This window comes from Sus scrofa, chromosome 5 (genome assembly GCF_054392235.1).
Source record: "Sus scrofa isolate SSC_HxYL_T2T_F1_AM1 chromosome 5, Sscrofa_HxYL_maternal_Yorkshire_Landrace_v2.0, whole genome shotgun sequence".
NCBI classification, from domain to species: Eukaryota; Metazoa; Chordata; class Mammalia; order Artiodactyla; family Suidae; genus Sus; species Sus scrofa.
The window spans coordinates 107,576,971-107,599,100 of NC_139387.1; the positions used below are offsets into that span (position 1 = coordinate 107,576,971).

The 22,130-nt window shown below is 40.8% G+C and overlaps 1 protein-coding gene across 6 annotated transcripts in view; it reads right to left on the reverse strand.

The window, feature by feature from the left end:
• Window positions 1–22,130, reverse strand: part of ACSS3 (acyl-CoA synthetase short chain family member 3) — a 149,680-nt gene that overhangs the window by 54,305 nt on the left and 73,245 nt on the right. For 5 of the 6 annotated variants that reach the window (XR_014804590.1, XR_014804589.1, XM_084957730.1 and 2 more), the window contains one exon: window positions 3,907–4,058. Coding sequence is in view for 3 of the 6 variants with exons in the window: in XM_084957730.1 (XP_084813856.1) it covers window positions 3,907–4,058 (152 nt within the window). In the remaining 3 variants the exon portion in view is untranslated. Of the gene's footprint in view, window positions 1–1,144; window positions 2,530–3,684; window positions 4,059–22,130 lie in introns of those variants that run through there. The other variant, XR_014804591.1, reaches the window with a different exon arrangement.

Here is a 22,130-nt window from a genome sequence, read left to right on the forward strand (position 1 = left end):
AAGAAAAGAAAGAAAAGGAACAAAAAGAAAGAAAAAGAAAGAGGAGGAGGGGGGAGGAAAGGAAAAAGAAAAGAACAGAGAGATAGAGAACTTTCCCCAGGTCACACAGCCAGTACGTGGTAGATCTGAACCCAGGGAGGCTAACTCCAGAATCAGGATCTAAACTACGGTGTAACAACACTGCCTCATCTCAGTTTTGCCCCATCACAGCTTTGCAATCCTGCAAAGGCTATTTCACTTCTCAGTGGCAAAGTTTTGTCTACTGTAAAATGAAATGATTACACTACACGATTTCCAATCCCTTTTTCCGAACTCTACTTACCTGATAAAATGAACTTATAGTTCTGGTTAGTTCCCTATTTCAGAGCAGCCTCATGAATTTTGGGGACATCTTAAACACATTTACTTTAAAACAATCTCTAAAGAGCTGTGTAACGCATTTCAAAATTAAAACTTCACCACTGAAAATATTCTATGAAAGGAGAGAAAAGCAAACTGCAAGTCAGCCATGAACAATTATTTTATCTGGTGAATGTTCCTCAGCAAGCTAGGGTGAAACGAAGTATATTCACAGGGGAAGCCTTGGGTTCTGGTTTTTATTCTCTCTCTAATCCAAACTAGCTTTTTTTTTTTTTTTTTTGGTCTTTTGTCCTTTTTAGGGCCTCACCCTCGGCATATGGATGTTCCAGGCCAGGGGTCTAATTGGAGCTGTAGCCACCGGCCGATGCCACAGCCACAGCAATGCCAGATCCAAGCCGAGTCTGCGACCTACACCACAGCTCACGGCAACGCCGGATCCTTAACCCACTGAGCGAGGCCAGGAATCAAACCTGCAACCTCATGGTTCCTAGTCGGATTCACCTCTGCTGCACCACCACAGGAACTCCCAAACCAGCTTTTTCTGAGCCTCAGTTTCCTAATGAGTTAGTCAGATTTTTGAGTTTCCTTCTGTTTCTAACATCTTTTTAGTCCACATGTAAGAATCTGTTAAAGTAGATCAGTTAAAGGTATTACCTGTATAGACTAAAAATAATGGAAAAGCAGAGTTCCCACCTTAGTGCAGCAGAAACAAAGCCGACTAGGAACCCTGAGGTTTCAGGTTCAATTTCTGGCCTCGCTCAGTGGGTTAAGCATCTGGTGTTGCCATGAGCTGTGGCATAGGTCGCAGACATGGCTTGGGTCCTGCACTGCTGTGCTGTGGCGTAGGCTGGCAGCTGTAGCTCCGACTGGACCCTTGGCCTGGGAACCTCCATATGCCCTGGGTGAGGCCCTAAAGCAGAAGTTGCCTTTACCCCATGGATGATTTTAAAAACCCCTGGGTCAAGTTATTTTTCTAATTTACTTATCACAGAAAGAGTATGTCTGCGATATTAAGAGCATAGGCTCTAGTCAGACTGCCTGAGTTAATTTCTTCCTAAAGAGTTACTTAAACTCTCTGGCCTTAACTTTATTCATCTGTAAAAAGAGAATAATCACAATTCCTACTTACTGTAATGACTACATGAGATAACAAACTTTAACTGCTTATGCCTGGCATGTAGCTGGTGATCAGCAAGTATTTGCATTTATTAATAGTAGTCATTTGAATAACTGAGGTTGTTTTTGGAGCCTGCATCCCTAAATATCTATTTAAAACATAAGTTCACATCATCAAGAATAACTTACGATGTCTAAAGTCAGAGGGGCACAATCAGGGGAACTTACTGCAATTTCTCCTACCCTAAGATCTCATACTCCATGCCCATACCTATTCGTTTGAAACAGGGATGATTTAATAAGCATTCATCCGCTATTGTTTCATCCTTCATACTTCAGGCTAATTAGAAACAGCTCTGCCTTTACAGTAAGGATAACATCTAAATCTCATGTACAAACAAGCAGGAAAAGACGATGTTGCAAACAAGAGATCTTAGCTGGTCACACAACTCAGGCCCTGTCATCAGAATGTGCTCTCAGCAGAGAGACACTGCGAGGGAGAATCCTACCCACGGTGTCTTCAAAACCCCGGGAGCTGTCTGAAGATACGGAGACCTCACGTAGCCTCAGATGTTTTACTCAAAGCCATGTTTCCATCCTTTCACCTGCGGTGGCTAAAACTCAACTGAAATGTAAGTAAAGGATCAAGGAGAGGGTGAAGAGAAATATAATAGGAGACCCATTTTATCAACACGTTGTACGTTCATTTTATGAACATTTTATGGAAATCCTGATTTTTTTTTTTCATAAAACAAATGGAGGAAAAAGGAACAAACAAAACCAGCGACCATGTCCAAACTGAAAGCTTCTTGCTTGTATCTGCAATTGCTGTGTAGTATCTATTTTAACCCCTTCTTTGGACCACAGCAGCATAAAATTCCTAAGTTCTGGCATTTAATTAAAAAAATTCAAACTGACTTAATTCAAATCCACTTGTGACTTGGAAAAACTATAAAATTCGGAGTTCCCGTCGTGGTGCAGTGGTTAACGAATCTGACTAGGAACCATGAGGTTGCAAGTACTATCCCTGGCCTTGCTCAGTGGGTTAAGGATCTAGTGTTGCCATGAGCTGTGGCGTAGGTTGCAGACATGGCTCGGATCCCACGTTGCTGTGGCTCTGGCGTAGGCCGGTGGCTACAGCTCTGATTGGACCCCTAGCCTGGGAACCTCCGTATGTCTCGGGAGCGGCCCTAGAAAAGGCAAAAAGACAATAACAAAAAAAGACTATAAAATCCTTTTAGTTTATGATAACAGAGACCTACCTCAAAGAGATTCAATAAGAACTGATGCTGGAAACTGCCTTGAAGACATAAATTGCTATAATTATCTCTGAATATAGATCATCAGTAAACTAAAATGAATGGCAATAAACTAGCACAAAAGTATCTAAACTATTCAGTGCAAAAATTACAAAACAACAGAAAAATAATTTCCTTCACCCTTTCAACAAAGGTAGTTTGGATTCTCATTTCCATATTTTACCTTTACATATGAAATCAAATAATGTTTTCTCTCTGTTTAGACCGTTAGCCTATTTTCTAAGGACATGTTATTACATGTATGTATAATCCATGTAATTTACATATTCTTCTACAGACATGCACACATACCCATTTTAAGTCACAGTTAGCATTTTACTTTAAGAAAAATATAAGCAGAGTGGTTTTTTGTTTGTTTGGGAGTTTTTTTTAGGCCCACACCCATGGCAGGGTCCAATCAGAGCTGCAGCTGCCGGCCTACACCACAACCACAGCAATGTGGGATCCAAGCCACATCCATGACCTACACTGCAGCTTGCAGCAATGTCAGATCCTTAACCCACTGAGCAAGGCCAGGGATCGAACACACATCCTCATGGATACTAGTCGGGTTCCTAACGCGCTGAGCCACGACGGGAATTCTGAGCAGGGTAGTTTAAAAAAGAACTGTTGTGATAAAAATCTAAATGGAAATAAACAGGATATGGTATTTAAAAATATTCACAGTATAGTTAAATTTCCAACTATTTCAAAGATACGTTTACAACATCTATTTTTTTTTTTTTTGTCCTTTGTCTTTTTAAGGCTGTACCCACGGCATACAGAGGTTCCCAGGCTAGGGGTCTAATCAGAGCTACAGCTGCTGGGCTACACCACAGCCACAGCAACACCAGATCCAAGCCGCGTCTGTGACCTACACCACAGCTCACGGCAACGCTGGATCCTTAACCCACCGAGCGAGACCAGGGATCGAACCTGCAACCTCATGGTTCCTAGTCGGATTTGTTTCCGCTATGCCACGAGGGGAACTCCTACCACACTAATTCTTAACATTTACAACTTTGGTTCTTTCCATAGAGGTATAGCAGTGCCAAAAATACACACATAATGTGCAGTTATTCACTCTGATTGCAGGTTTTACTGCCATGTGCCCCGTGCATCCCGAGTTCACCTTGTCAAAGAGTACTGCTTCCCCAAGGCGGCCCCGGGGTCCTGTTGACGGATTGCTCTAATTGCAGTCGGCGCTGTAAACAAGGCAGCCACTCCATGCTCTGCGAGCACTCGGAAATAAGCACCAGCATCCGGCGTCCCCACAGGCTTCCCCTACGATGAGAGTCATTTAAAATGTCACTGGCTAAAAGGTCTCATATTTCATCGACAGGTCAATACTTACACATTTAACTCAGCAATGTTAACAAAATAAGGTTCCCGACGTATCTTAGTTTTAAAATACTCCCATCATAATAAAACAAACTGAACGCCCAGGCATCAGAGAGGCCGTTTGCTCCAATATTGCATCCTCAAAGCTTTTCAAATTGCAGCTTTTCCTTTCCTACGATTTGAGAGATAAAGGACTGGAAATACACACACACACACACACAAATTAATAACGTAAAAGAGTCTACTATTTCCCAGGAAATTAAATACAGCGTTTTATATGGCAGACTAAATGAGAAATGTGGTGACTATGGATTTCTAACATTAAACTTTTTTTTCATTGTCACTATTAAAAGTGACAAAGCAATTCACAAAATATACGAGAAGACAGAAAATCTGGAATCACAATGATTTCTCAGCAATGACCTTTTCAATTAAAGTCTCACATCAAGAAAAGCGACTTCTAGGAATTAAAAAAAAAAAAGTAAGAAATCTCAAAATACAGGTTTTACACAGCCTTAAAATGACATTCAATGGACAATCCATTCATAAATCCTAACAATTTTTACAGACTATACAATTCAAAAGGATACAAAGCATTTTTAACTGATGTTTCTGCAAAATGGAAAATGAGCACAGCATAAATAAATCACTAATTCTGCAAAAAATATGACATGTCCCATAAAATTTATGTTGGCCAGCATATCCCCGCATTCCTCTCATCACTGGTACTTCTTTCTTTGCTCTCAAGTTCGGTGCCTGAAATGTTCCTATATGTTACTATATATGAAAATACATATTTCATAGTCAAACCATTTTGGAAGGGATTGGGGTAACAGGTTTCTTATTTTAAGCCATTTCTTGAAGACTAGAAAGTGTTAAGAGTATACCAGGAATTTCCAAGAGATTATGATGTACTTAATATTTCTTAAATTTCTCTGCCCACATTTCCCATCTGAGTATCCTACAGACCTTATATTCCCATGGAAAACACACTTGGGGAAAACTGAGCTGTGGGAGAGAAGGGGAGAGAAGGGAAGGGAAGGGAGGGGAAAAGAGAAAGGAACAAAAGAGGGAGAGAGGCGGGAAGAAGAGGGAGGGAGGAAGGAAGGAAAGAATTTGCTGGTAGCAAACTTAAGAGCTCTGCCAAATGGAGAATAATAAAGGAGTGGGTGACAATATGAGGAAGACCATAGTTTAATCATTTCAATTCAGTATCCACTTCTTTTTTTTATTGTTATTTCCCTAATACATTTTTTTATTATTTCCCCATACAATTTTTTTTCCTACTGTACAGCATAGTGACCCAGTTACACATACATGAATACATTCTTTTTTCTCTCCTTATCATGCTCCGTCGTAAGCATCTAGACATAGTTCTCAGTGCTTAACAGCAGGATCTCACTGCTAGTCCATTCCAAAAGCAATAGTTTGCATCCATTAACCCCAAGCTCCCCATCCCTCCCACTCCCTTTTTTAAGGAAAGTTTTCATACATTCTATGATGCCACCATCACCCTAATTCCAAAACCAGACAAAGATACCACCATCAAAAAAGAAAACTATTGGCCAGTATCTTTGATGAATATAGAAGCAAAAATTCTCAACGAAATTTTAGCTGACCAAATCCAGCAACATGTAAAAAAAATCAAATACCACGACCAGGTGGGATTCATCCCAGGTTCACAAGGATGATTTGACATATGCAAATCAATCAACATCATACAACACATTAACAAAAGAAAAGTCAAAAGCCGCCTGATCATCTCAATAGATGCAGAGAAAACATTTGACAAAGTCCAACATCCATTCATGATCAAAACTCTTACCAAAGTGGGTATAGAGGGAACATACCATTTGCGACAAACCCACAGCAAATATAATATTCAATGGAGAAAAGCAGAAAGCCTTCCCACTAAAATCTGGAACAAGACAAGGATGCCCACTCTCACCACTGTTATTCAATATATACTGGAAGTCCTAGTCACGGCAATCAGACAAACAAAAGAAATGAAAGGCATCCAAATAGGAAGAGAAGAGGTAAAATTGTCACTACATGCAGATGACATGATACTATATATAGAAAACCCTAAGAACTCAACCCAAAAACTACCTGAACTGATCAACAAATTTAGCAAAGTAGCAGGATATAAGATTAACATTCAGTATAATTTCTGTATACTAACAATGAAATATTAGAAAAAGAATATAAAAGTACAATGCCCTTTAAAATTGCAACCCCAAAAAATCAAATACCTGGGTATATACCTGACCAAAGAGTTGAAAGACTTACATGCTGAGAACTATAAAACAATCAAACAGCAAATGACCAAGGAGGTGAAAGACTTATATGCTGAGAACTATAAAACAATCAAATAAAGAAGATGTAAAGAAATGGAAAGATATTCCATGCTCCTGATTTGAAAAAATTAATACTGTAAAAATGGCCATACTACCCAAAGCAATCTACAGATTCAATGCAATCCCTATCAAATTACCCATGACATTTTTCACAGAATTAGAACAAACAATCCAAAAATTTATATGAAACCACAAAAGACCCAGAATTGCCAAAGCAATTTTGAAGAACAAAAACCAAGCAGGAGACATAACTCTCCCAGACTTCAGGCAATATTACAAAGCTACAGTTATCAACACAGTGTGGTACTGGTACCAAAACAGACAGACAGACCAATGGAACAGAATAGAGAACCCAGAAATAAACCCAGATACCTATGGTCAATTAATCTGTGACAAAGGAGGCAAGAACATAAAATGGGAAAAAGACAGTCTTTTCAGCAAGAATTGCTGGGAAATCTGGGCAGCTACATGCAAATCAATGAAACTAGAACACACCCTCACACCATGCATGAAAATACACTCAAAATGGCTTAACGACTTAAATATAAGACAAGACACCATCAAACTCCTGGAAGAGAATATAGGCAAAACAGTCTCTGATATCCACCTTACAAATGTTTTCTCAGGTCAGTCTCCCAAAGCAACAGAAATAAAGGCAAAAATAAACCAATGGGACCTAATCAAACTGACAAGCTTTTGCACAGAAAAGGAAACCAAAAAGAAAACAAAAAGGCAACTTACAGAATGGGAGAAAATAGTTTCCAATGATGCAACCAACAAGGGCTTAATCTCTAGAATATACAAGCAACTTACACAACTCAACGGCAAAAACGCCAACAACACAAAGGAAAAATGGGCAAAGGACCCGAATAGACATTTCTCCAAGGAAGATATACAGATGGACAACAAGGACATGAATAATGCTCAACATCCCTGATTATTAGAGAAATGCAAATCAAAACTACCATAAGATAACCACCTCACACCAGTCAGATTGGCCATCATTAATAAGTCCACAAATAACAAGTGCTGGAGGGGTTGTGGAGAAAAGGGAACCCTCCAGCACTGTTGGTGGGAATGCGAGCTGGTATGGAGAACAGTATGGAGGTACCTTAGAAAACCATACATAGAACTGCCATATGACCCAGCAACCCCACTCTTGGACATTTATACAGACAAAACTTTCCTTAGAAAAGAATGCATTTCTAATTGAATCTTTGCTGGGGCATTCGTTTTTACATTATGTTTTTATAGTGGCCCTTAACACTCATTAATTATTTTTTAACTACCTCCTTGTTATCTTCTGTTATTTCTTCTCTCGCTCTTTTAAAACAAAAAACATATTTATGCTGACTAGAAATTCACTTTTATTATCACAGCTATCCCAACAGATTGGGATAGATTTCAGTTTATTTCACTACCATCTCATACAGGTCAACCCAGTGACCTAGTACAAAAGCTGCAGATGCAGAGTCTGGCAGCTCATGCATATGAGCTGACTCACACATTTTGAAGCCTTGAGCACATCAGCACCAACTTTATTATTTCTAACCAAGAGAGGTAAACATTTGACTTTGACTTCTTCAATCTGTCTTGGGCACCTTGCAAACTAGACTGTGACTTTGGAAACTTGATCTCACTCCACAAAAATGATTTGTCACCGACCTTATGGAACTGACTTGCTCTGTCTATGCTGCCATTTTTTCACCAGCTAAATAAGAATAAATCACTTTTCCAATATCTCTTTAATAGGCTAAAAGCACTGAGATAATATTTTAAAGTGGCCTGACCTTCACGGAAGAAAGATGTCTTATAGCCAGTTGGAACTGAATTCCACTGCAATGCCAGTGTCGTGGGACAGTGGTAATACACTCACTAAAGAGTGACTTTAGCGTCATAATGAAAATGCCATCTCATCATGACCACCTACACAGAGGACACAATCTGATACATTTTACAGTGCCTTCAAATTAACTACAGTTAATGATAACAACAAAAGCTTATTAGAAATATTAGTTAAAAACCATACCATGCTTTTATAGAGAATATAAAAGTATAACTACCGTTGCAGTAGGAACAACACGAAATATATTTCCTCCAATATTACATTAAGCATAAAAAAATCAGATACCATGTGGTTAAATCAGGATACCCATGGAAGTGCTGCATAAAAACGCACAGTGTTTTCTGTAAGTTGGCTGAACTGAGAAAGGTTCCGTTACTGTGCATTTTATTGTTCAGTCCCCAGAAGATCATTTGAAGCAATGAATAGTACTTTCCAATGTTAGGATTACTTCAATATTAAGATATTTTACAAGTCTTTTTGTTTTTTATCATTTTTATTGAAGTATAGTTGATTTATAACGTCATGGTAGTTTCAGGTGTAGAGAGCACTGACTCTGTTTTAGATTCTTTTCCTTGGAGTTCCTGTCGTGGCGCAGTGGTTAACGAATCCGACTAGGAACCATGAGGTTGCAGGTTCGATCCCTGCCCTTGCTCGGTGGGTTAAGGATCCGGCGTTGCCATGAGCTGTTGTGTAGGTCGCAGACGCAACTCGGATGCTGCGTGGCTGTGGCTGTGGCTGTGGTGTAGGCTGGCGACTACAGCTCCGATTTGACCCCTAGCCTGGGAACCTCCATATGCCGCGGGAACGGCCCAAGAAATGGCAAAAAGACAAAAAATAAATAAATAAATAGATTCTTTTCCTTTATAGGCTATTACAAAATATTGAGTATGGTTCCCTGTGCTATACAGTAGGTCATTTTTGGTCATCTGTTTTATACATAGGAGTTTATGTATGTATCTTCTACTTTTTATTTTCTTAAAACTTCCTTTTGATCTTAAATCTTAATTAAAATGTTATTAGCAAAGAAATATCACCCCCCAAAACAGCCTAATAATAATTAATACGAACATTAGGTTCCGAATGATATAAATACTTCAGCAAATAATATAGCAGAGAGTAAGATCTTTAATCAGAAACCACTGTTAGCACAGAATCACAATCCATTAGATAGTGTTAATATATTCACTAATTTAATAAATATTTATTGGACATCTACTACAGGCTACACGCTGCTCTAGATTCTGACAACAGTTTTTTTGAACAAGCCATGCAATGTCCTGCTCTAAGGAAACTTAGAGTCGAGTAATTATGGAGGTGTGTACAGTAACATTACTAAAAATTACATAGCAGATGCAATAAGCTATTTTGTGTCTAATAAAGGGAAAGACTATAATAAGAAACATAGAACGCCTGTCCTCAGCACCTATCACCACCAGTGGCTTCAGAAAACTGGAGCGAAGCTGGTAAGCCTCTTTCATTAAGCACTCTACATGAAAATGACTCAATGGCTTATTGATTTGATTGAACATTCTTCTCTCCTGCCCTTCTGCATATCACTGGCTCATGGGCACACGGAGACCTGCAGGCACACACAGGCAATACACCTCCTTTAAAAATGCTGTTTAAAAGTAACCAGTAACACAGAGTGAGCTGAGCTGCTGGGTAAAAGATGACAATGATTCCAGGACTTGCACGTTTAGTAGGGGGCAGTAACTCCAAACCTATTCAATTTTAAAATAGGAAGATTCTAATATTATAGGGTTTTTAACAAACAACAGACACACCCAAAGCAGTAAAGCAGCTACAAGATAACAATAACTTGAAATCTCTTTAAAACTCAATCCATGTCTTTACCATTTGTTTTGATTCCCTTTCTCTAAACTAAAGAGATTTGGTTGGTTGCTGCCTAGAAAACAAAGGCAGAAAGCAATCTTTAAATAGCGAAGCAGAGGTTATGACCTTTCAGCTATTATAAATCATGAATTTTTAACATGAGAGATACACAAACTATCGACAGCTAATATTTAGATTGCAGTCAGTGATGGTACAAAGCACAGAGAACATTACAGCTCTCTTTTGCTGTTTTTACCAAATACCGTAACAACAACGTGCACTTCTAACTGGGTACCACTCAATGCTTCAATGCATTACTATTAATGGACTACAAATGTTAAATTCAGAGTTAGAACACCAGGTCATGTCTCAATTTCTCACACAATTTCCACAGAGATAAAGTCTTCACCACAGAAAGCAAGGAAACGCAGCAACTTAAAACAAAGATACACTTAACTTTTAGAGTTAAATCATTGAGAAAAAAAGACTGGCTTTATTATGAACCCTATGATTTTAGTTTATTCAAGGCTTAGGGTCAAGGGCATCTGTCATTTTTCTAATTGTGACCTAAAATTTTGAGTCAACTGGAATTTTTGCTTCTTTTTGTGGCAGGATTCAGAATACATTTAGCCTCTTTTTGAACACTACTTCTGAGAGTGTCACCAAAGCGGGTTTCTACTGCAGTTCTAAGGTGAAGGCAGCAAAATCCCTTAGAGACTAGTCCTGAATCTCATTTCAGCAGACAGGTGCAGTGTCGGCTTATTTACTTTGGAAGAGTGATGACACTGGCATTAGAGCATGTGTTGAGCTCCCTCTAAATGCCAGGCGCCTGTATCAAGGGATGCAACATCTGAACTTGAGACTTGTTAAAATATAAGCAACTCTCCAGGGTGTATCATTTGGAGGAAAAAGCAAAATGTAGAAGAGTGTGCATACCCTTTGTACAATGCTGTTTGTATAGGAAAAAAGACACTGCTTATGCATGAATAAGTCATCGTACCCAAGAGACTGATTGCTTTCAAGTGAAAGAAATTGGACAGCTGGGAACAGGGGACAGTGAAATTTGCACTTTTTACCCTTTGGTGAGTTTTGAAATAGGCACTGAGTGCCTAAGCGCTTTTTACAAAGGGGCTTTTTCTTCCCTAACGTTCTTCTCTTGATAACTTACATTATCTGGTATCAATTTTGAAAACAGTACTGCGGGCTTAAAGTCAGGTGGAATAACTGCCCTATTAAGAACCTCAGCCCCGGTCTTACGGGTCTCGCCATCATCCTGCTTTCTTTCCTTCATCTTGTCCCTGTCACCACCTCATTGTACCCTAAACCAGTGACTGTCAACCCTAAATGTTCACTAGGAGTCTTGGAATGCTTTAGAAAGTACCAGTGCCAATGCCTGGCCTCCACTCCCCTGAGGGTCGGATCTAACCAGCCTCATGGCGGGGCTGGGCATTGCTATGCTTCATATGGCCCCAGAGTAACTCTGACCCATAGCCAATGTCTAGACCTTAGAGAGTAAGCAGTACTCAGAGTGAAGCTATTTTCTAATATCCACCTGCCTGGTCACCTTGGTGGAAAAGCCTAGAATTTAACACTAAACTCTGAGGCTTTTTTCTATATGTTATAAATAAATGCGGCACTCCAAGTTCTGGTAAAAAGAATATACTGATTACCGAAAGCTGATTACAGGAGCCCATTTACTGAGAAAACAACTAGGAAGAAATGCCTCATTGCTCCAGATTCTTTATGCCTTGATCTACACACTAGTCTCCAGACTGGAGATACCTATCTACCTATCTATATATACATACATACCTTGATTTGTAAGAACTAGCACCTTGAGTACAACTGCCTTCTCTCCAAAGATGGAAGAATTAGCCCCAGCCCAGCAGCCCTTTCTGTGCAGACCAGAGGCCTCTGAAAATTAAGTTTTAGTTTGAATTTTTTTCTCTGGGAGTTCTGGCTGTGGCACAGTGGGTAACGAGTCTGATTGCAGTGGCTTGGGTCACTGCAGAGGCATGGGTTCAAGCCCCAGCTGGGCGCAGTTGGTTAAAAGGATCCAGCGTTGTCACAGCTGCATTTTGGACTCAATCCCTGGCCCAGGAATTGCCATATGCCACAGGTGCAGCCATTAAAAAAAACAAACAAAAAAATGTTTAAGAAATTTTACTGTGATTGTACCCCTGCTTAAAAGGATTATATCTTTGTCTTTTATATTACCGGTTACTGACTGGACTTTCAGGGCAGGGCTTCATAAATATTCCAAATTTTTAAATGTGTGTATGTCTATTTTCCTAGGAAGGGAAGTCAATTGTTTTTATCAGATGCGGAAGTCCCTTTCATAACCAGAAGGTTTCTACATATATACCTAGGTTTCCAGGTAAAATCTCTTCAAAGAGTTCCTGTTTTCTCTGAGAAAGAACTTGAATGAAACGAGAGGGCAGGTGGACAGGTCACATCCTAACATCTCATTTTCTCCTCCGCGGGCTTAAGTCTCCCTAAAAGTGGCTGCCTTTTAATCCACTTCGACCCAAGGGCTACAAAGAGTTTCAAAAACCAAACTTGGTGGCCAGAGAGCCCCAACCAACCTGGCTTCTTTCCTCTTCTATTATAAGAATTTGCCCTTCTTCTAAGTTCGAACCAGTCACGCACCAGCAATCTCACAGGGCTCAAATTGAGGCTGTCTACACACTTGTCGTTTTGACAATCCCTTTGCTCCCTCCTGCGGTAGATGCCATAGAGCTGCGATTCCTCGGGCTTGAGTCCCTTCCTCTCTTCAGCTCAGAAAGACAGGCCCTAGCCTCCGGCCTGAAAAAGGAAGCCTTCTCCCAGGTTATAGTAAGGTGTGTCTGTTCGTCTCTAACTCCATCGAGACCTGTGCCTTCTGTGCCAATGTTCAGCTACGTGATGAGTAAGTGCAACGTAGGCACTGCAGTTGGAAACACTGTACCACATCCTTGAAATGCGCTGAAGGAGTATGACTTAAACATTCCCACGGAAAAAAGGTTAACATGTGAGGTGACGCACGTGCTGATTAACATGGGAGGCACCCTTTCATAATGTACATACGTATCAAGTGAGGTTCACTTCAAACATCAATTTTTTTCATCAATTACACCTCAACAGAGTTGAAAAAAACTTCAAAACAGACCTATCACGTTTGGTTTGGTTCTTCCCCTGCCTCCTCCCAGCTCTGAGAGCCGACCCTATTGGGACCTGGGATGATCCGAGCCCAGTGAACAAACCATTGCTTCCAACGAGGTCATAGAAGTGCCAGAAAGATGCTTCCCTCCAAAGGTATTCCTGCCAAGTAGATGAAGCAGAGCACTGGAACTGCTAATTCTGCAGACCCAGGGCTGAGCCAATGAGGGGCTCTGACGTATTTACCGTATTTACCGTTCTCAGCAGCCAGAAAGAGCGTTTATCACTAGGAGAGCTGGAAGGACAAGGCCTCTAGCAGGACCGCGTTCACCTCTGCATTCCCACACGCCCTTGAGCAGTCACCTGTTATCCCGTCCTAGGGGGACATGTCCAGGTTTCCTTCCATCCCAGTGAGCAGTGAGACTGCGGCAAACAGAGACAGCAAAGGGCTTCTCGCTTTACTATTAGCAGACGTCTGCCCAGACAGTGTGGCCATTCCACAAGGTATATTACAGTTCAGTCTGAGGCTGTACAAAGTCTGCCTCCTCCATATCATCCAATAATTTAACAAATACAACCATCAAACATGCTCACACTGCCCCATGTTCAAAAACAAAATGCACATACAAACCTTCCTGTGAGCCCTCTCTCATAAGGGTGACTAACCCCACTCCCATCGCCAAAGCTCTCTGGAGCTTTTGTCCTTCCAGCCTTCTCGCTCGCACTCAGCTCTGCTGATCCCCCATCTTCTGGGAAACGAACCCCCTACTGGTCTTCAAGACGCTGCTTTTCTGCTCCTTCCACCGCCTCTCTCGTTTCTCACCCTGTTTATATTGCCTTCCTTTCTCAACCTTAACCGTTCTGCCTGTCTTGATCACTCTAGGGACAAATTAATTCTTCTACGTCTCTAGCTCTGAAAGTTTCTAAGCTTCAAACCTGACTTCCCGATATTATACCTTAAAACTCAACATTACCCAAACTAAAAGTACGGTTTCCTCCCCCACAATAGCTCTTGCACCTACTGTAGTAACTCGGTTGATAACTGCCATTATTTCAGTTGTCCTGGCTGAAGACATCAAATTTCCAACTTCCTTTTTTCACCTCCTCTGTCATACAAAATCCACCTGACACCTTATATCCTGCCTTCTCCTTAATGTTCGGATCACTGATACCCTGGTTCTAGCCATTTAGTTTGTGAGAACCTCAACAGTTTCTCAACTGTTTGTGTCAAAATTATGAGGAGAGAACACTGCCTTTGGAGCCAGAACACCTTGTTTCAAATCCTTGCTCCATCACTTGTGTGCCACTGGGAAAGTTATTCAATGACACTATGTTTCTACAGTTGTAAATAAGGATACAAAGTATTTACCCCACGGGTTTATGGAGAGAATTAATTACAACCTTACACATAAACAGCTTAAGAGAGTTCCTATCACTCAACACTCAATTCATGGTAGCTTTTATTATTACTTGTACTGTCTGATCCACAAAGCCTTTCCCGTCTACTCTGGTCCTAAACTTCCCTTAAGGGACTGGTAGACAGTTTTGAGCCAGAGTGGAATCCAAACTCTGTCATTTACAAGCTATGTGACCTAAGGCAACTTAATTCATTTCTTTGATCCTCATTTAGTTTCATTATCAGAAAACTGCATCAAAATAGGTGCAAGAATTTAATGCAGAGTATTCACGATTCAATGTAATTCTAGAACTTTTTTCATATTTTCTACACACTATAAGAAATGTCTTGGGTAGGGCCTTCCATTTGTTTGCCTCCTGTCCTTTACATCAGTCTTAATTCTCTGACTATATTGTTACTGTTTTCAGTTCAAGGAGTGCATCTGATACTTTCTCGGTTTCCCTATCAACCCTAAGCAAGATGCCGAGCTCACAAGAAGCACTGATAAATACTGGTGACGGAGCCATGGCAGTAGCTGCACTTGCTTGCTCTAAAGTAAAACACAGGCACACACAGAGAAAAATAAACTCTAAAATTAAAATCTGTGGACAACTAGTCATGTGGTAAACCTAAAGGATGCTGGCATCAGCTTTACAATCTTTTCCAACTGAGAAGATAAAATTCTACAGCCTGAATCAGAATAATAACTGAGTCATCATTTTTCTCATTCCATACATACACAAAGGTACACTGCTGTTACGCTAGGTTTAGAAAAAGGAAATAACTTGCCATCTTATGAGGAAAAAGAGAACTAAGGCTCTGATCTGTGCCTACGGAGTGCATTGGTTAGCACCATTGCAGCTACTAGTCTTAAAAGAAGTCACATACTCTGCTTGAAAGAAGCAAAGCTCTGTCCCTGCAAAGGGGATAATCAATAAAGAAAACAGGCGAACATGGGTGAACATGCAAATTTCTTGCAAAGAGAAGAAAACTCTAGGTATGCAAGTGATAATTCCATTGTCAAAAAGAGGCCCAGGAGGGGCGAAGAACTCAGAACATCCGTGTGTGGAAAACACATTACAGGATGTCTTCAGGGAGATGACAGAGCCAGGGCTGCAAAGAGATGCCACGGGCACTGAGGAAGCCCTGGGGATGATTCGCCGGGAGTATTCAGTGCAAAACCAATGCAGAGCAGTTCAAGGAGGCTCAGCTTCTCAGTCTCAAACCTGAGACTTTCACACCGGAAAATGGCTTAACGTTTTGATGCATGTATATAGAGTGACAGGAATGTCTCATATTTGACACAGATCTATAATGCATAGCCCATCATTTTATACATGTTATACATACATAGATGTATAATATTTCTTTGAAGCCTTCACACTAATTTCACATACATTACCTTACTTGACTTTTACACAAATAAAGGAGAGCATGAGCTCATTTCCACACGAATCATGCTGCAGAGAAAGAAAAACAGGGGTATCTAAACCTTTCCTCTTAGGAATTCAGGAAAAGAGCATGCAGTAAGAGATGATCAAGCTGAAGACTCCGAAGTCTTCAAAGACACCCATGCATTTAAAAGCTAGTCATGCTAAAGCCCATCAAAACACAGACGCTGAAGGGTTGTAAGTGTTTGGAGGATGATGAGCCACCGAATGTGCTACATTATTTGCAGATGAAAGACTTTAAGGCCACCCTAATTGCACTCACAGGTTCTACTCTGAAAGGACATGTCCTTGGGGGGAGAGACCACTGGCTTATTTTCCACACGGGCTGCTCCTTCTTCAAAGGTGGGGGAGCAGCCTCCACACATCCCTGCGTGCTGCTGCCTTGGCCTGGTGCTTAGAAGAGAATTAATGGGCTCCAAAGGGAGCCACCTCTCGTGTTCTGATGACTGCTTCAGAGTTGTGAGGACAAACCGATTTTGAAAGAAGACGTGCAGAGTATCTGGAACCTCAAGCATTACAATAACTGGATTGCATGAGAATGAATGGTTGGTGTTTATACTGTAAAATTTTATCCTAGGAAAGAATAAATTCATAGTTTTGAATGCTAACAGTAGCTTATAATATCCAGCATTTATTTTACTGTTACACCACGGCAACCATCCTAAGGGCTTTTAATGGATTAACCAATTTAATGCCATGTAAGCAAAGGACATCAAAAGTGATATTTATAGATGAGAAAACCGAAGCCGAGAACCGTTAAGCAACTTGTCTGACACCGAACAATACATGGAAGTTTCAGGAATCATACCACAGGAGTCTTAACTGCTACTCTTCCTCTCAAACACAAATTTTTTCACTATTTTAGAATAAACCCTTTCTTCAGTAAATGCATTTGGAAGGTCAGGATTCCACTGCACTATGCAAATAAAATGTATACACAAGATACACATTTGTACATGAGCACTCACGCCAAGGAAAGGAGAAAGGCCCAGGGAGGATTTGCTTGCCCTTCAGAAGAAAGGTTGGGTGGGGCTGTTTAAAAAATGGGGCAAACAGGAAACAGAAGAAAGAGACCAGAAAACATATGAGTACAACCACCAGTTATACACACACACACACACACACACCCCTCCCCCCCATCTGCCTGCGCACATGTGCCAGGCTGCTAAAATCATTTATACACTAAAGTTCCTATATTAAAGTCTTTGGCAAAACTACTTTATCAAATATATCCCTGCCCACAGCCTGTTGAGAATGGGTCTGTTTTAATCAGCACACCATTAAGAAAATAAATTTCTCAAAGGCACTATTTGCTTTCTTCCTCTCAAAAATAAGGACTAAATTATTCAAAACTGGTTTGCATATTTTAATGGGTCAGTCTGATTTGGTTTCCAGAATTGCATACATTAAATATGTCCTGGTCGATGAACAAAAATGCAGTGTATCCCTTAAGTTGTTCATGAAGTAATCTGGGAAGAAAGAAAATTAGAATTACTTTTTCCTCTCTTAGGGAAACTTTTTTTTACTTGTAAGTAAACGGTTTTTCCTGGTATCTTCATTCAGGCATTATTTAACAAATATCTGTTGAGCACCAAGTCTGTGTCAAGAATGAGGCCATGAGCTGAGACTTGATGGTGAGCAAACACTAACATGATTCCTGCCCTCTCAGCGTTTAGAGCAGAGAGCGGCCAAGAAACCAAAGGAACCTGTAAACTAATGGAAAATGGCAACGGTGACACAAGCCACTTTGGGAAGGAAAAACCCAAGGTGCTTCAGAAAGACTTCAAAGAGTTGACCTTGACAGATCAAGCAGGACTTTCCTGAGCACTTGTCTGTGCTCTCAAGAAGAGGAATATAATTCAGACACCTCAGAGGCAAATTTCTGGAGCACACATGGGCAGAGACTACCTTTGGAACAACAGGAGCATGTTGTACCTAAGAAAGACAGGGATTAATGATTAAGACAGAGTGAACCGGCAACACTTTCTCATGTTGAAAAGCCATGTACAACCGAGACTAACAATGTGCTTTCGGCATTTGAAAAAAGAGCCATCATCCAAAGCTGTTAGTATGAAAAGATGATGACAGCAGCTGACTGGTGAGGGAGGAGAGCCGACTAAGTTCTAGGTTAGAAAACGGAGTGACCAGGTGCAGGCAAACCTTCAAAGATAGAAGTGTAGCAACTGCCAAGGGATAAGGGAATCAAGAGCGTTTACGGGGTTTTGTTTTGTTTTGTTGGTTGTTGTTTATTTTAGTGAAAGAAACAAGAAAGTGTTAACAATTTGGTAATTATCAGGAAGTTACAACCAAAGCAGACAACCAGAATTTGCAGGTTTTTATCCTGCAGATAGAGGCTCTCTGTCCTCGAAGGAGGAAAATGAAACCTTATTTAAATACTCATTATAGGAGTTCCCACCGTGGCTCAGTGGAAAGGAATCCGACTAGTATCCACGAGGATGCAGGTTTGATCCCTGGCCTCGCTCAGTGGGTTAAGGCTCTGGGGTTGCCGTGAGCCGTGGTGTAGGTCGCAGACAAGGCCCAGATCCCACGTTGCTGTGGCTGTGGCTATAGGCCAGCAGCTACAGCTCTGATTCAGTCCCTAGCCTGGGAACTTCCATATGCCTCAGGTGCAGCCTTAAAAATTAAAAAATAAAATAAAATAAAATATACATATTATATATATATATATATATGAAACATTATAAGCAGGTAACACTTACGTACCTCAAAGTTAAACTGAATATCCAGCTTAGTTATAACCATTTTCAAGGTCTTTTCTTTTCCCCCAACCGGTGTAATTAAGATGTGTCTTAAATCCCAGAATATAACTTTTTTATCTTTGCTGAGAAAAAAGGGATTCACTCATAAGATATCATGAACCATTTGCATTCAGTAAAAAGAGAAATGTTTAAGGAACTGGTGATTGCCCTCTAGACAATCTGCGTACATGATGCACTACAAACTCCTAATCCTTCAGAACATCAATTTTTGTTCAAATGTGTCATTAAGGAAAAATATCACCACAGACACCAATTCACTGTCTACTTCATAATACAGCTTTGAAATGTTATAATTCATTGGGAATGAAAATAAAACTGATCAACTAAACTGTATATGATTTTATTTCTCTTTAGAAAAGGTAATCCTATGAGAAGTATATGAACAATTTGCTAAATAATTCTGTTCACTATATAAAGAATGTACTTTTTAATTATTCAACGGGAGATTTTAGTTTCCTAAATAAAAAAATTCTAATAACACTAAAATAAAATAATACTGTATGGTAACTTGGTAAGTCAACTAAAATTGGGACACAAGAAGGACAATTATTTTGTGGAGGTTAATAAATATTTTTTCACTTGCTGACCTCGTGGTCAGGACTCTTTCATATTTTAGTTTTGTTTTAATTAATCAATCAAACAAGCAAGTTTTTCCCCTGCATTGTGCATGTTCAGGTTGTCAACTAATCCTCTTAGAAATGGTTCATTTACATAAAAATCATTTACCCACTTTCTGGAAGGCACTGTGCTGGGTCCTGAGGGTACGGAAATAACAAACATGCCCTGGCTTCAGAGTTTACAGCATCACAGCCCTGACCTGACAACATCAAAGAGCTCTAGATGGTATAATGAAAGTAAAAAGAACTTCAATCAGCTGGGGAAGGCGAAGAAAATACTAGGAGACAAAATTTAAGTTGATCCCTTAAGAAAAAAAAAAAAAAAACCCACTTTGCTACCTGATCAGAACAACAATGGAATTTGAGCAGAGGACATAACTGAAGCAGCAGCAGCTCTCTTCATGTAAGTGCCCATCCGACTGGAGTGTTTGTTGGGTAGGAAGCTGAAGCAGAGGCCAGGAGTAAGAGACAAGACTTTAGAGGCAGGAAAAGGGCCGATGACTCCGTATCGTGGAAATGAGTCTGAATTACGTTCTTTGAGAGAAGTTCTTTAAAGCCTTCTTGTGTTCCTTTTTAATTAAAATTTGGTATGACCTAACTGTAGATTCACAGGGAATTGTAAGAAATGAGACAGATTATCCAGGAATCATAAGCAGATGAGAAAAGCAGGCTAAGAACAAGACGCTACTAATCCCCAATGTTGAGAACCAAAAAGAAAGGGACCAAGAAAGGAAGAAGGAAGACAAGCTGCCAGCGAGGGAGGAGAACAGAAGCCGCCCATGGGCACTGGGGAGGGCTGAGCGCGGCCCGTCCTCGTGCTGAGGCTGGTTTTTGAGGCGCTCCCACTTCCCTGGGCACGATTTCAGGACCGTGGGCTCAGCTCCCCGCCAGACACACGCTCGGGAAGCAGTGGAGCCACAGAGAGGGGAACCGAGCACAGCCCGAGACGGTGAGGAACGTTCCCCGCGATGCTTTCACCTCCTCCGTCTGCAAGGACAGGTGGCAGGAAGCAGACAAGGAAGGACAGAGGGGAAGGCATGTCAGGCAAGAGACACCGCTGAACAAGAGCCAAAGGACAGGGAAGGCCAGAGCAGCATTTTCTTCAAGGAACCCTCGGCAGGGCGGATGCCACTGAAAGAGAGACAAGACTCCAACTGAAGGAGGCCCTCTGACGCTGGCACTTACGACGTCCCTGCTGGCCTCGATACAGCAGCTTTACGAAGCGATGTGGAGAGAAACTGGCCTTCGGTGGAACGAAGAGCAATGGGAAGAACATAGCGATCAGACAGTATGGGAAGGGCATTCTTCTTTTCAAGGAGTTTAGTGGAGAAGAAAATACAGATGGCATAGCTAGGAATGTGCAAAAGTCTGGAAGGTTCCGTCTTGTGATTAGAGAGACTTGAGAATGCTTACAACCTGTACGAAAGAAACCAGAGTACAATAGTTAAAAGGCGAAAAACAAAAATCTTCTGTGCACTAAATGTGCATCAAGCATTCATGTTGTTCTTGAGCACATCATCCCCGGATAAAGGAGAACGACGGAGCCACTTTCGTGGTGTTAAAATCATCTTTGCTTTGTTGTCTTTTTTAGGGCGGCACCTGCGGCATATGCACGTTCCCAGGCCAGGGGTCAAATCAGAGCTGTAGCTGCCAGTCTACATCACGGCTATAGAGCAACTCGGGATCGGAGCCACGCCTGTGACCCACACAGAGCTCACGGCAACACCAGAGCCTCAACCCACTGAGCGAGGCCAGGCATCAAACCTGGGTCCTCATGGATGCTAGTCAGATTCATTTCCACTGAGCCACCATGGGAACAACTAATTCATCTTTTAAATAAACTTAAGAAATAATAAAAGGCCAAAGGGATATACATAAAACTTATATACACTTCAGTTCTAAAGGCAGATTGATACTCATCAGTGTAATAGCACCTGGGGCTTTGTCACATTATGTCAGCAACATCACAACTCAGTATAAGAATTCAGCGCTGAGGCTTATTTTGTTTACCTCAAGGGGAATTTTTTTTTCCCTACAGCTGCACCCATGGCACATGGAAATTCTTGGACCAGGGACTGAATCTGAGCGGAAGCTGCAACCTACATCACAGCTGAGGCAACACCAGATCCTTCGACCTACTGTGCCAGGGCAGGGATCAAACCAGCATCTCTGTAGTGAGCTGAGTCACTGCAATCGGATTCTTAACCCACTGCACGACAGCAGGAACTCAGGGAATTATTATTTTAATAAAAACACTTATTCTATTGCAAAGACTTTGATATGAAACAAACCTGTCAAGATTATTTTATGTTCTAATTATTACAAACACCACAATGCATGTTAAGTCTACAAAGGACAAAGGCATAGTGTAAAAAAAAAATGTGGAGTACTGCATGATGGTTTAATACTTGTTCCAAAAACTACCTTATCATCTCTTGAGTATGCAGGGACAGAAAACCAGCCTGCTAAAAATGAAGGGACACTAATGTCTTTAAATGGTGACTGGAACTAGGAAACTTCCACAAAGATTCAAAAATAGTCCCTGTTTTCAGAATCACTGAGTTGCAGATATTTAAGATGGTAAAGAATTGTGAAAT